At 40.6% G+C, this 15,724-nt stretch overlaps 2 protein-coding genes across 2 annotated transcripts in view; both read left to right on the top strand.

The window, feature by feature from the left end:
* Positions 1–423, top strand: part of LOC139914079 (uncharacterized) — a 26,179-nt gene extending 25,756 nt beyond the window's left edge. The window contains exon 13 of the mRNA XM_078291524.1: positions 247–423. Coding sequence (XP_078147650.1) covers positions 247–423 — 177 coding nt within the window. The remainder of the gene's footprint in view (positions 1–246) is intronic.
* Positions 424–4,772: 4,349 nt separating this feature from the next.
* Positions 4,773–15,285, top strand: ssr1 (signal sequence receptor, alpha). The gene is made up of 10 exons (XM_071902278.2): positions 4,773–4,913; positions 7,452–7,591; positions 8,966–9,062; positions 9,583–9,686; positions 10,302–10,460; positions 10,659–10,735; positions 10,970–11,048; positions 11,872–11,965; positions 14,864–14,970; positions 15,002–15,285. Exons 1-9 carry the CDS (start codon positions 4,844–4,846, stop codon positions 14,929–14,931), a joined length of 888 nt encoding a protein of 295 aa, XP_071758379.1. The 5' UTR covers positions 4,773–4,843; the 3' UTR covers positions 14,932–14,970; positions 15,002–15,285.
* Positions 15,286–15,724: the final 439 nt, after the last annotated feature.

The raw sequence follows: 15,724 nt of genomic DNA, 5'->3' as shown, positions 1-15,724 counted from the left end.
AGCCTTTTTAATTTTTCTGTTTGAAGAGCGTCTTGAACCTCCATCTTCATTAAAGCAACAATCCCAGATTTAGTTCATTCTGTCACATTTGGTCGTCCATATGCATCTGCTAAACGCCTAAAATCTAAATATTTTTCAATCCTGAAACTTTTCCTGCATTGTGACCAAAACCTGCTGATGAAAATATAACTGACTACAGTTCTAATGCTATTTCTATCCATAACATGACTGTGCCGTGTGTTTCAGCGTGTTTACCGAGCGCTGTACGACTACGCGGCTCAGGACCACGACGAGGTCTCGTTCCGGGACGGCGATGTCATCATCAACGCCCAGCCCATCGACGAGGGCTGGATGTACGGCACCGTGCAGCGGACCGGCAAGTCCGGCATGCTGCCGGCAAACTATGTGGAGTGTTACAACTAGAGGAGGGAGGAGGAGGGAGGGAGAGAGGGAGGAGGAGGAGGAGAAGAGGTAAAAGTCAGGCATGCTGTCTGTGAACTACATGGAGTGTTACAACTTAAAGGAAAAATCCCCCTAAAACACTTAAACACTGTGTAAAAACAGCTGTTGTTTCATCCCCGGCTCCATCCAGTAGTTAGTTGTGTTTTTCTTCTTGGTGGATAACCGGCCAATCGTAGACGAGGTGACGTCACCTCCAGATGTTTCCAGCAGCTACAGTGGAGTTTGATATGAGAAAATGTTTCAGGATGTAAAACCTCAGCGGTAAACGTCAGGTTTTGGTGTCAGTCCCTCAGAATCAAAGAGCGAGGGCTTCTTTCTAGAGCCGCCATTTTGCACCGAGAGACGTTCAACAATCATACAGGGAGAAATCCATCGTAGAAGAGGAGAGAGACCAGTTTCTCCACCACAGGAGCAGGAGAGAGACCAGAATGCACTGCAGCAGAGAGACAGGTTGAGGGTTTGAGGAAGGGGGCGTGGTCAAGATCATAGACACGCCCTAAACTATTTGGCTCACTCGCTATATTTATATGATCTTATAATCATAAAAAAAAATTGCTGGAATGTATTGAACATCACAGATTGATGATATTTAACAGTGTAAGAGGATCTGAGGGGGATTTTTCCTTTAAGGAGGGAAGGGAGGAAGGAGGTAAGAGTCTGGCATGCTGTCTGCAAATTATAACAAGTGTTACAACTAGAGGAGGGAAGGAGGGAAGGAGGGTAGGAAGAGAGGAAGGAAGGAAGGAAGGAAGGAAGGGCTTTGAGGTCTGTCTTCCGTCTTTAAGAGATAAGGGGGTCGAAGTGGAGATAATAGAGAGGGAGAGGAGTAGAGATGACGGATGGGAAGGAAAAATGAATTTTTGGGGGTTTTGTTGGAGTGATACAACCAGAGGAAGAAGGGAGGAGAGAGGGATGAGTGGAAGAACGAGTGGAGGGGAGGGTGAAGGAGGAGGAAAGGGCTTAGAGGTCTCTCAAACAATTATTTTAATCATTTATCCTGATTTTTAATTCACATGCGGGCGAGTTTAGTTTAGTTACTCACTTCTGACATGATGTTCGGAAAGAAAGAGAGAAAGAGAGAAAGAAGGAAGGAAAGAGAGATCACATGGCATACCTTCAGTTTTGGTATCTTAGTGTATTCTGTACATTTAAACACCAACACTAACCTCTGTGTTTCTAGAGGAGGGAGAGGAGAGCGACAGGCTTCTGAAGCAGAGTTTGAGCCGTTCATGAACTGAACTGAGAATTCATGGGAAATTCAAATTCACTTCCTGGATTTGGAATGAATTGGAATTGCAAAGGAAACAGAATGTGAACTGAATCGGAACGACAGGAAACAGAACTGAATTCCATTAAATTCCATGAAATTCCAGTTTGTCTCGACTCGCTAAACATTATAAATCAAAACATTATGAATCAAATAAAAGACAGTTCAACAAATCACATACATTCAATCATAATGTATGGATTACCAACCTTTAACATTTGATGATATTCAGTAGAGGTGGGGACTCGAGTCACAGTTTTAATAGCTTGAGACTTGACTTGATGCATGAAGAGAAGACTTGAGACTTGACTTGACTGGTTCTGGAGACTTGGGACTTGACTCTGACTTGTACTTTGATGACTTGAAAAGCTTTCTAAAGTCTTGACTTGAGATCTTGTGTTTGTGTAAATGACTTAGATTGAAAGTGATGAGATTTGTTCCAGCGGACGACTGAATTTAAATTCTGTTTTCTGAATTTGTATGGAATGATTGAATTTATTGAAGTTGAAACTGATTATAGAAATCAAACTCATGATGCTCTTACCAAGTTTTTATCCTATTAAAACCATATTGCATTGAAAAGTCCTAGATATTTAGTTTTCTTTAAGATATTAAATTGATACTGGACTCTTGATTTGTTCTGACTTGACTTGCTGTTCTACATTTAGACTTGAGACTTGACTTTAATGACATGGACTTGACTTGGACTCGAGCAAGTTGACACTTCTGACATTCAGTATTGATAATATATAACACTGTGCAATCTCAGATACATGGGAAGAAAAAAAAACAAAAAAACATGGAATTTCACAGAATTCCATTAAATTAAATTCAACTAACTGAAATTCCAATTTAATTCCAATTCTGTTTCCTGTAGATTTTTTTTTTCAAATTCCAGTTCCTCAGCTGAACTGGAATCGATGAGTTCGTTCATGAATTGACCCAAATCCTGTTCTGAACACAAACTAACACACTGTGTCGTATCGTTTCTTGTATCAGACCGTTTAAAGGGTTTTTCTTTGTTTAAAGTATAAATAAAAGTATTCACATCATATTCTATCAGCTGTTTTGAGCGTCATCTGAACGGACGCTGTGAGTTTTCCGTACGTCGGCCTTGAGATTTCTGTACGTCGAACTCTATTTTGATACGCAGGCTCCTGTCTCTGTGTTGGGAAGATATATTTTACTCTTTTAGTAAGTCGTTCATGTATCCAGTAAGTCGTGTTGCTCGGGTTTGTTGTCTTGCTGTGTGGAAACTGATTGCATCCCGTCGTGTCCGGCAACCTGTAACTCATCTGTCCAATAAAAACTTTCACTCATCTGTCCAATAAAAACTTTCACTCATCTGTCCAATAAAAACTTTCACTCATCCGCGATTTGTCGTCCATGTTGGAGAGGACACTCACTTTCTATTTTGTATTTTTTTGATTTCATAACTACTAGATGCAATAGAGTATCATTTACCCAATATTCATATGTTATATGTGTTGATTTTGAACGAGGCAATTTGTTATCAATTTAATTTTAAATCCTTGTTTTCTTTATTTTTGTGTTGAGGATTTTTTTTGGCTTGTAGTTTCTAAATGTCTCCATTGTAAAGATATTTCTGTTTTTGTCTGTTCTATTCTACTAAGTTTATTTACATATTATGTCATATTATCTATCACTTGATCTCAGTTATGTTCTTTTGCCATATTATAATTGCAGTGTGTCACATGTGGGCGAAATAAAAACTGATTTGTCAACAGAAATGTGGTTGTTCTTGTCTCATTAAGAGTAGCACTGACTAAGAATCAGAGACATACCATAGTCATCTTAAAGGAGAACTAAACTAAAAATAGACATTTGCCTTAAACATCAGTCTATCATTATCAAATTAATGTTCCTTGGTCTAATGACTGTCAACCAATTCAAGATTTCCTTTATTGTCATTGTACAAGTAGGCAACAAAATTGCATTCACAGCTCCCTGAGTTTGATGCAGAACAAACTAAACAATAATAAACAAGCAAATTAAATAAATAAAAACTGAGTGCAAAAACACAGTGTGCAAAGTGTATTGTTCACTTACAGTAAGAGTAGTTAAATTAAAAAACCTAAGAGTAGTTAGTTTAAAACTTGAGAGCAGTTAAGTAAAAGTAGTAAAAATAGACATTTTCCAAGTAAACCAATGAGAGCCTGGTTGAGACGATTGTTCTCCTCTCTCTCACTCCAGTAGTATTGTTAGGTCTAGTGTTTCTCCACATTAAGACTACATTTCCCATCAGCCCCGTTGCTTCCTGCCCCTCCTCCCCCTCCCTGAAGAGGATCAACATGTTGGAAGTGATTTTTCCATCTTCCTTTCTCTCCTTCCACCATCTGCTTTTACAAAAGATTAAAATACCTTTAAATGAGGTCAGGTCACTATAGATTCACTGCTGAGCATCACAGACACATGAAAGTTGTAGAGGGAAAAATGAGTCTCACCCCTGTGGGTCAAAATGAATGAGCAAAGGTTCAAGAGTCTTCTGTGGATTCTTTATTCAGACATGTCTGGAGAGAAAACCTTAAGCACATACACTTCAGTAGGCTGCAGGATATTCTCTGACAAAGGGTAGAAATGTTAGTTTCTTTATACACTTCAGTATGTATAGTTGCTTTGTTCATCCTTTTCTAAGAAATCAATATATGGCTAATGTAATATGCACGCTTCAAACTAGTCAAAACCAGTTCTACATGTATGTACGGGTGTATGTGTAGCCTATATGTATGTATTTTTGTATGTGGGCATGTATACATATAGATATTTATATGTATATTTTATTATTTTTATTTAGTTACCTTTTATTTTTCTTTCTTTCTCTTTCGCTCTTATTTACTTACTTGTTTCACAGAAGGATAAAATGACTATTTTTGTTGTATAGGGTTAATAAAGTTATTTTCTATTCTATTCTATTCTATTCTATTCTATTCTATTTTATTCTATTCTGTTCTATTCTATTCTATTCAAGGGAACGTGATGATACTTCCGGTTTGACGCTCTCTTTTGCGCATGTGCTGTAATATTCGTAACGGTAGCACGGCGGCGCACAGTCTGACCGACACTGAATGAAAGCACACTGATTTCAGCGTCAAAATGATGAAATTTCTACCCAAACTGCTGCTGCTAGTGTTACTAGCTTTCCCGGCAACTATCCTCATGAAAGGTAAGGGAGTGGTACGGCTACTTTCAGCTCGATAAAGCGAAAAGGACCATTAATAGCAAGCTAGGTACATGCTACCTAGCTAACGGCGGTGACTAGCTAACTAGCCCTGTCCAAAAAGGGGAAGGCCGTTCTTGGTGCGCATTGACATGTGCTAGCTAATAAGCGGCGAAGATTTGAGTAAATAAATACGATGAGCTTGCTCACTTTTTCATGGCATTTCGTAACTGTCCTGCTAAAGCGACTATACATCGTCGATACCTCATTTCCATTGCCTGTGATTTACCGTTAGATGAATACCACACTTCTGCCTTCTCTTAGACTGACGTGTCCTTACTGTCTGCCTATTAGCAGCTAGTTAGCTTGCTAGCTAGCTCAGCAAGCTAACTGTCACCCACAGCTTACTGGACAGCCAACATAAGGAGTTAACCTACTTAACGAAGTCTAAACGTTAAATTACATGTAATACTCAAGTGATCAAGGCTCACTTGGGAAATTAACAGCAAGCTGGCTAGCTAACAGCGCACCTTGGCTTATAGTATCTAGCTAGTTAGCTTTTAAGGTTGGCTCCTTTATATTATATGCATTCATTGCTCAAATTGACTCATTGTAGTCTTATTGGCTGTATCATTTTGAATTACTGCAAACTTGGCCTGTGCAATGTGCCAAGCCACGTCGGCCATTTCAGTAGCATAATGTCTTTCATTAGAACAAAGCTTGTTAATCATACGGTAAAAATAGCACAAATCTGTGCATTTGTTGAATACAGTGTGTGTGGTGAAGTGAGTTGTTGAACAGATATGGTTTGCGTAACGCTGGCTGTGGTTGTGCTCTTGGCACAGTTGATCAATGAGTAATCTTACACAACCTTACAACAGATTATTTTAAAGTCTTGATCAATCAAATTGTTTTAAGTACACAGATTTACAGCAACAGCCTGGAGGAGTAGTTTCAGGAGCGTTAGACATATTTACTTTCTTGAACACTCTCACTCAGTTAACACTGAGTGATTGCTGTTCTTGCCCCTTGGGCAAGTAGAGCAATCACTCTACTTGCCAGACTGTTGAGCTCACTAGCCCCAAAAATAGAACTGTCACATAAAATAATGTTACTGGTTATTTTTGGTTTCATTTTTACATTGTTTCCTAGACAAGCGTCCTTGGAGTAATGTTTTAAATTACCTGTTATTGTCTTTTATTTTATTTGCACTGAAGGCTATTCCTATACCAAAAAACTTAAATTGTGAAAAATTTCATTTCATTCATGACTATGAATATTTAATTTCATATTAAAAAGGGAAAATCATTTGACTAAGCAGTTTAAAATCTATTTAAAAATATGAAATGCATGAAGAGAAACCCTTCTCAAACGTAGATTCACTGTCTCCCAGACTCTCTCTCCCTCACTACAGTCTCTCTCTTTCATTGTCTTTCTCGGACTTGGTCGGCCTGTTGGACGACATGCACAAACTATCAAAGGAATTGTCGCTGATTTAATTTTTCCCACAGTTCCGGTGTCAGTGGTTATAATGCACCAAACGAACTGCAGCTGATAGTATTTCCCCCCTCACTTGTAACGCATCATCTGTGCGCAGTATGGGATATTCTCTGCCTTTTTGGAAACGCAACACACTCTGAAAAGTTTCATGTAACTCTCTCTGCTTTCTACGTGTTTAATTTATTGAAAACACAATGAGGAAGTACAATGTGGAGAGCAGCTGAGGGAAATGGGCCATGAAGAGAAATGTCAGAAATATTATTTAAAAAAAAAACACTACTTGTCCCTTCAGGCAAACATAGAGCAAAGTCCACTTGCCCAAATACTTTTTTTTACTTGCCCCAATTGTTGGCCACTGAGCGGTTGAGGGTTTAAATGGTTGATGGTAGTTTTGAGGGAGAAGGAAAGCTCTGGGGGTGTTGTTGCTCCCGGACATTTCCAGACGGTCCGGGGATTTGAACTGGCAAAAAGATTAAGAACTTCCTAATAAACACGAGGAGTCTTACGGTGGCTCGGTGGGACAGGACACACCCTCAGTACCTGTCCCATCAACGGTTTGAATGCTGCTCAGGATACTACATACTAGACTACATCCTCTCACTGTATACTAGGGCTGAAATATATTGACAGAAAATCGAATTGCGATTATTTGACAGGATATTGCAGTTGCAATTTCAACTGCGATTCATATCACAATTTTTTCTTGTCGTCTATTTTTTAGAACTTTAAAATTGTTTAAAGAAAAGTGATTTTGTTAAGAAAAGTAGATGTCAATGTGCAGAATTTGCTGAGTTTCAGTATGATGAAAGGTTTTCAATAATACTAGTACTTGGTTCATGGTCCGAAGACGCCCTTCTCTCTAACGCAATGAATTGCAGCCTCTGCGATTTGGAAATTGCAGAAGTTCATATTGCGATTTCAGTTGTTTTTTTTCAATTCATTGTTCAGCTCTACTGTATACTGTCTAATAACGCAGAAACGGCATGAAAATAATCTTTAAAAAGTCTGCATTTTAAAAGATATTCTCATTTCCCATCTGTTCAGGGCCGGTAGTGGCGGCTCAGGATCCCACCGAGGATGAGGAGGCCGAGGCTGTGGATGTGGATGAAGATGTGGTGGACGACGTGACGGCTGAAGACGAGGACGACGAGGCGGAGGTGGAAGACGACGACAACGCAGAACTGGTGAGTGACCGAGTGATTACATCAGGGTGGGAAATTCACACCAGCCAGGTCGTCTATTCACCGGCCGCTTTGGTCGGTAACCAGCCATCCTTCAGAGGTCCAATTCGATGGTGAAATAGTGAAAAGTGGCCGGTGAATTTTGTAATCCATCAGCCAGTGTGGCTACTGGAAGAGAAAGTACGTTTTTTTTTTATCCCGATTTGTAATGCGTCTGATGGGTTACTAAGCACTAACTTTGAGCTCAAAAGGCATTTCTCCTACATTCCGTAGTTCAGAGTTTCTCAAATATTTTTGCAGTGGAGACTGGTAAATAAATTCTCTTGTCTTAGGGCATTTTCACATTGTAATGGTCCTTTAAAAGTCCGAACCAGAGTTTGCAAGGTTGTTACATTGTATTGGTCCAATTCGTTTCACATTGCCTTATATCAAGCAGACCTATAGGACAGAATTTTTGGTGGGTACAAAAAAAATAAAAATAATAAAATGGTGTTGAGAGTAGGGCTGCAACTATCGATTATTTTCTCGATTAATCGATTAGTTGTTTGGTCTATAAAATGTCAGAAAATGGTGAAAAATGTCGATCAGTGTTTCCCAAAGCCCAAGATGACGTCCTCAAATGTCTTGTTTTGTCCACAACCCAAAGATATTCAGTTTACTGTCATAGAGGAGTAAAGAAACCAGAAAATATTCACATTTAAGAAGCTGGAATCAGAGAATTTTGACTTTTTTTTTCTTAAAAAATTACTCAAATCGATTATCAAAATAGTTGGCGATTAATTTAATAGTTGACAACTAATCGATTAATCGTTGCAGCTCTAGTTGAGAGGGTGTTTTCACATTATAATGCTACACTCTGTAGTACTGCGATGCATCGGACAAACTTGTTTTCACACCAGAAATGATCCGCACCACGGTCCAAATGGAAGAGGACCCCGGCCGACGATTTTTAGCAAACCTTTTGGAAGTTTTTGGTCCGCACCTGAGTCCACATGGCGTGTTCACACCTGTCAAAATGATCTGAACTTAGCAAAATGTTTGTAAAGTCTGCACCAAGCGATGTAGGTGTGGAAGCCGCCTTAGATACCAGCCAGCAGGACAGCTTACTCTATAAGGAACAACTGTTTAAGTGAAAAGTAATACTGGAAAATGGCCCATAACTCAGTCAGCCAACTAACTCCGGGACCGCACAGCTGTATTTTTAGGGTGAGGACATTCCTGATGAGTGTTAGATTCAGCTTTGCAATCTTAAATGCAACCCTGAAGTAAAGCTTGTATCTATACTCTCCCCATGTGGACCTAAATGTCTTTTTCCTCTCAAATCTGTTCCTGAGAAATCCAACAAGCAAACTTATGTGTGTGTGTGTGTGTGTGTAGACGGAAGACAAAGAGGAAGAAGAGGAAGAAGCGTTAGCTGGAGAGGTGAAGGCTTCCCCCAACGCTGACACCACCATCCTGTTCGTCAAAGGAGAAGGTAACAAAACACAAACTAGCCTACTTTTTCTCTCCTTATCTTTATTCTCTGTCACTATGTCGGGTAACCCAACCATCACTTGGCGGTCCGATCGTATTCAAATGTAGTTGGCTGGCAAAATACTGAAAGTGTCCGGTGAATTTTGAAAATGTACTATCTACTGTGGCCTTGAGACAAAAAAAAGTAGTAGTTTCCTGACACTCCAGACCTGAATGAAATGGTAGCTGGTCATGTTTCATGTTGAAAAATTTTGAGTCAAAAGACATTTATACTTTAAGCATGGAGCTGATTCTCTGATCCAACCAATAGTAAGCAGGTCAAGGATCAAAACCAGAGCCAATAGAGTGCTGGATTTAGTGGTTGTCTTGCTAGTAATGGCTCTATTTATTGTCTTTTAAAATACAGGATTTATAAAAAAATGATGCGTGTCAAGTTTATTTGGGTTTTCGTTTTTCTCTTGTGAACCTGAACGTATTCTAGACCTTGTTTGATTCGCTCGTCTCTCCCTGTGTGTCTCCAGATTTCCCTGCCAACAACATTGTCAAGTTCCTGCTGGGCTTCACCAACAAGGGATCGGAGAACTTTGTGGTGGAGTCTCTGGACGCGTCTTTCCGCTACCCACAGGTACAGAACCCGAGGCCACTTCTGACACCTTTCCAGCCTTTTCAGTGGGTTTCAGTCAGATAAACGGTCCCTAATGGAGCTGGCAACCAGGTATATCGTTACATCCCTAGTTTAAATACAATACCATGTATTGTCGAGAGGAGAAGTTCAGTTTTCAAGAACAGTACAGATACCAGCTGCTAGCATTACCCATTTTGCAGTAATTCAAGGAATAGAAAGAGTCAGGAATACGTCTCTAATGTTAAATAAGCAACAAATTCATGAGGTATCTCTAATTCAGCATGCATGCAACAATGAAAGTGCTCTCTTTCTCTCACATACACAAAAGTCCATGTGACTTTTGTTTACAAGCCCTGGTTCGGTTGAAATTGGGAAGTGAGAACCGAAATGAAAACAAAGTCACCTTTTTCACTCGGGTTCAGATCAACGAAAACTGTAAGCGTGCTCGTAACCGTAGATATCGGATCCGCAAGTCACCTAAACAGAGCAGCGGTTATCAGATATGTAATGGAACAGATATCAGGTGTTAAGTGTGTATCGTTATTTCTGCTCTACTCGGCGCCTCTGGAAAAGCCACACCCCCTCTAACACGGTTCTGTTTTTTCCCTCTGTCAGGATTTCCAGTTCTACATCCAGAACTTCACGGCGCTCCAGCTTGGCATTATGGTTCCCCCCAGCAGACAGGCCACCTTCGAGTACTCCTTCATCCCCGCCGAGCCCATGGGAGGACGGCCCTTCGGACTGGTCATCAACCTCAACTACAAGGACAGCAATGTAAGGAGGGACAGTTTCCAAAATGTACTTTTTGGTTCTGATGAACTAAAAACAAATGACCTGCCAAGAATAATTTTTACCACGTCAAGTGTTGTGTGAAACATTCAGTGAAGAGACAAGAGCAGATTGAGAGTTTTTAATTTAAATTTGTATCATTTCATTTTTCTTTCTTCCTTCTCTCCCTCTCTCTCTCTGTAGGGAAATGTTTTCCAGGATGCCGTGTTCAACCAGACAGTCACCATCACTGAGAGGGAAGACGGCTTGGACGGAGAGACGTAAGGCTTTCTTCACCTTTTACATCTCTAACGTTTCCATTTAACCTGTATACTAGTTTGCTTGTCTGTTTATTTATTTGATTGATCAGTTATTGTTCTTTTCACTGCTTTCCTCCCCTCCCTCGTCCCTCTTTTTCCCTCTCTGTTGTTCCTACCTCTACTCTCCTCCCTCTTCAAAATCCCTCCATCTTCTCTTCTGTTGTTTCACTTTCTCTCCTTCTTCTTCTCTCCCAGGATCTTCATGTATGTCTTCCTGTCAGGTCTCGGGCTGCTGGTCGTCGTCGGTCTTCACCAGCTGCTGGAGTCCAGAAAGGTACCAAAACTAAAATAAACACGACAATATTGGCCGCCAAAAAATCATGATGCTCTGATGAAGGCTTATGATTGAATGTGTTAAGACGAATGTGGCCAAAAAAGCCAGTTTGTAGTTGTTCAGACCCAGTCAGACGGTTGTGCGATGAGGGGAACCTGCCACATGTTCTTCAAATATATTTTATACATTAGAAGAACATTTCATATTTCGTATTTGAAGAACACGTCATATTTTGTGTCAGAATCGAAGTCACTTCAATTACTTAAATGACTTAAGTCTTTGATTGAAATACATTTACAGGTATATATGTCTCAGTGCCATTGGTGCAGACATATTAACCATATACATGATTATGTGATGATGTTAAATGTTGCCCAGAATTTAAAAAAATAATAATAATACAATACTAATATAATTCTGTTCTCAGAACTTGATATCTAAACAGACAAAAAAGTAAAAATTTTCAGAATTGAAAATTGAAAGCCATTAGTCAACAACTTTATTGTCCAGAAAGATAAAAAAAAAATCATGAAGCTTCCAGTCAAAGTTAACACGAGCTTTAAATCAACGCAGTGTGAAAGAGCATTTCAGATCAGCTGAGGTTAAGTCACACAGAGCTGCACGATCCTTACTAAAATAATAATTACAATTATTTAGCTAGATATTGTGATCACAGTTACTCATTTGCGATTATTCGTCTTGATGATTTGATGAACAGATTTATTTTACTGCACTTGGCATCTTGCATCAACATCTTGACTGTGTGTGTGTGTGTGTGTGTGTGTGTGTGTGTGTGTGTGTGTGTGTGTGTGTGTGTGTACAGAGGAGGCGTCCAGCCCCTAAGGTGGAAATGGGAACTTCCAGCCACAACGACGTTGACATGAGCTGGATCCCCCAGGAGACACTCAACCAGATCAGTATGTATAATATCTCATGCTCCCTGGCCCAGACCCTATTGCCTTCACCCTAGACTCTACCTGGATCATGTTGCACAGTGGCTCTCAACGTGTGGTCCGGGGCCCACCAATCTGCCTTTTGGTGAGGAGAGGGGAACATGGATGTCACTGAAGACGCATTTTAATGTGTAGCTATAATCCAGCTACATCTATAATCCAGCTACATCAGATCTAGACACAATCCGGATAGGAGACTCATGTTAATGCCAGGTGTAAAGGGGGGAGTATGGGTCAGGATCCAGAATCTGTTACGGCCAGTCAGTAAGCTTTGTGAGGCCAAAGTGTAGCAGTGTGTTGAGGTTGAATAGGACAAAAGATTACATTTCTTATTTGGGTGCTTAAAGTCGAGATGAAACGGCATTTCGAGAGTATCTAACTTCCGTATCGTGACGTATTTCCGAGTGAAACAGGAAAGACAGGCGGGACGTAACGTTGGGAGGAATTTGATTTGAACGTTGAAAAGTGGGCGTGTCATAACACCCGAAGACACACCGAAGTACCGTGCTGCTGCTAGCTAGCTAACTAATGAATCTTAGCTCTGTGCGCTAAAAGTTGAAGATTGATTGATGGGTGGATGTCATGATATTATTGGTTGAAATTGGTTGAGGCATGCTTACGTAAGCACACGGCATATTTTGTTTTACAGGAAGAAAACATGATTGAATTTTGATATAAGAATACAAAGATTTTTTGTATTTTTTTTTTTTGGTATATATTGTTAAATAGGTGCACAATATGACCGGGGATGTGATCTAAAAGGGTTAAAAAGGCATTTTTCATTTCATCTCGACTTTAACTGAAAAATAACTAAATTTAAATCTATTGGAATTCTGGTGTGGGGGTTCGAACCGGTGAGCTTCGGGTCACAAGCCTGCCTCTCTGACGGCTGCTACTGCCTACTGCATACAGGTAGCGCTTGGCTCTGTCTTGTAGCGCCCTCACTATGTGGCATTCTGTCTATCACGATAACTGGCTCATAATATTATCTGCTATGAGCCGTGCTGCTGTCTGTCTCTGCAATTTGCTGCATAACTCTGCGATAGAGCACCGCAAAAATATCAATACAGTTCAACTTGTCAGGTTAAACTGCTTTGAGACGAGTAACATGATCTCAACCCGGTGGCAGCTTTTTCCAGGCATTTCTCAGAAGAAGAAAAAACAATTTAGTATACATCCAATAGTATCTAATATACTGTTTGTAAATAGTTTGTGCTGTTTTAAAGGGCTGTAAATTGGGAAAGATTATGCGCAGAACGATCTTAAACGAACACTCTTCCCACATGTTCTTCCAGATGTTTTCCACATATTCCACTACTGTGAATGTCGAGGTGTTGCCGTTTCCTTTACTGGGCCTGCTGCTGCTTCGCCAGTGTTTTCTGAATGAACCTTTTACACTCGGGTCCTGTGCATGGGGGATCACTCACTCTTTCTCTTTTCTCCTCCCTCCCTCCCTCTCTCCCTTCCTTGCTGCCATGTTTTCTTGCGTCTTCAGTGCAGAGTCGTCGAGGTGAGGTTTCCCTGCTGCTGTGTGCTAGAAACGTGTAGCGCTGTCTGGAGTCACTTCTCTTTAAGTTTACTCAATTCTGAATGCAATTTGCCGATGTCAGCGTTCTCAAATTAATTATTGCAAATTTTGAAGAAAGTACGCTCAGTCTCCTTACGATGGAGATGTTCTGATCAATCGATGAAGCGATTAATCAGACTTTAGAAATTATTCCTCTATTGCACTGAATACCATGTGTCAGTGCCATGATCACATTAGATATTTACATCCATATCGGTTAAAAGGAAACCATTTATGTGTGTAGGGGGGCAGAAATTTAGTGAATCGTTATGCGGAAATCAATGATCGACATCGGCTGGGGAAAAAACAATCAAAGCATCCCTTCCTGAATTGATTGAAATGAAGTGAATTGACCCCAACTGTGGAGTTGATAATAGTTTGACAGTAAATACTCTGCTTTAATCTTTGCTTTAATGCTGTAGACTTGTTGAGTGAGCGTAGCTGGCATACAGACTTGATGAGAGTCGAGTCTTCTACAGTTAAATCTGCTGAAAAGCTTTTTCTGTGGCTTTAACCTGCATGAAGTGCTTTAACTGGCTACCGGCAAAGCTTTCTCTCTTCCTCTCTCTGACCCTGTCCGTTGCAGGAAATCATTTCAGGTTTCATCGTTTCTAGGGTTGAAACGTGTGTTGATCTAAATGTAGATGCACAATTGTTTTTAAGATAGGAGTGCAATGAGTAACATTTAACGTATGATATGGAATTAGTTTGTTTAAGCCTCAATCCAGAATTGATTAACCCTCGTTAGCCCAGTGGACAAAAGCCCTTTTTGTCACTTAAGTAATATTACTTAGGGACATGAAGTGATTCGTAATAATGTGGAGATCATCAGTGATTTTAATCCCACGCGAATCTTCCATGTCTGTAATTTGTAAAAAATAAAAATGACCTATCGTATTTTGGTCAAGACCGGTCAGCTCATAATACGAATCCCATGAGAATCGAACTGTTAGAGATTTTAGCCGTAATTTGTTTTTAGGCACGCAAAGGTCTTAAATGTATTTTTGGCACAAACTTCTGATTTTTTTTTTTGCCAAGTTATGAAGTGACGAACTATAAAATCTTGACCTGAGAGAATTGTATCCGGGAAACTGGTGATTTTAGTGATTTATCCCGTGCGAATGTAACTCATGAAATCAGTAATTACATGAGCTTCCTACATGATCCTAGTCCTGTGTGAATAGAGCTTAAGATCACCTGAATATCACAAAATATGGATTCACCATTAAGTGTGCGGTAGTTTGTTTTAAAACCTGTCGTTCCCGTTAGTCATGTGAAGTGTTCCTCTCCTCCAGATAAAGCCTCTCCCAGACGATCTCCCCGCAAGAGGAACCAGAAACGCTCCGCCGGCTCCGACGAGTGACGGGCCGCGGACGCCGCCCTGCGCCTGGCACCGGCCGCGGCCCGACCGACCGACCGACCGGCCGGCCGCGCCAAACTTTACCCACCCGTCTGCGTACGAGGACGGCCGGGAGCGACTAACCGAACGCACCCTGCCCCTTTCTACACAGAAACTTTCTACAGTGCCAACCGCAGCAAGGCTGGCTCTCAACTTTCAGCTTACGAACTGTTGAATACAAATACAGACACACACACACAAAACACAAAACACAGTCCCTTTTGTTTAACGATTACTGTTCTCTGAAGCTGTCACTTGAGGGGGGAGAAGTCAAAAGGGTAGAAATGCATTAAGTCACTAGTTTGAAGGGAAGGATTGGTGTTGGAAAGGCCTGTTGGGTTTAGATGGGAGGGAGGGAGGGAGGGACACAACACACTTCAGGTTTATTTGTTTTCTTGAATGATTACTTTTGTCTGTGACTGCCTTAGCAAGACAACTGCTGACATTATCATTGAGACAGTAGTGATTGTGTTTTTCCCCTCTGGTGCGTCACTAAGCCACGATAACGGTAATACACACAGTTTCAGTTTGGATCTTTTTTGGGGGGTTTTTGTTTGTTTTTTTGTTAGTCTTGCTTGCACAGGTTCAATCTGCACATTTTGGGTTTGTGTTTAGAGAGTGCGTCCCCATTTCTTACAGTTGTTCCCTCGTTCCCTTCCTTCCTTCCTTCCTTCCTTCCCTCGCGCCCTTTGCTCATTTCCCTCCACAGATCTTGAGGATTGTGTTGGGGGAAACTCTTGAATCTACACCCGGTTGC

Source organism: Centroberyx gerrardi, chromosome 22 (assembly GCF_048128805.1).
Source record: "Centroberyx gerrardi isolate f3 chromosome 22, fCenGer3.hap1.cur.20231027, whole genome shotgun sequence".
Lineage (NCBI taxonomy): Eukaryota > Metazoa > Chordata > Actinopteri > Beryciformes > Berycidae > Centroberyx > Centroberyx gerrardi.
Note: the sequence above shows the minus strand (reverse complement) of the source record. Positions and strands in the feature narration are given on the sequence as shown.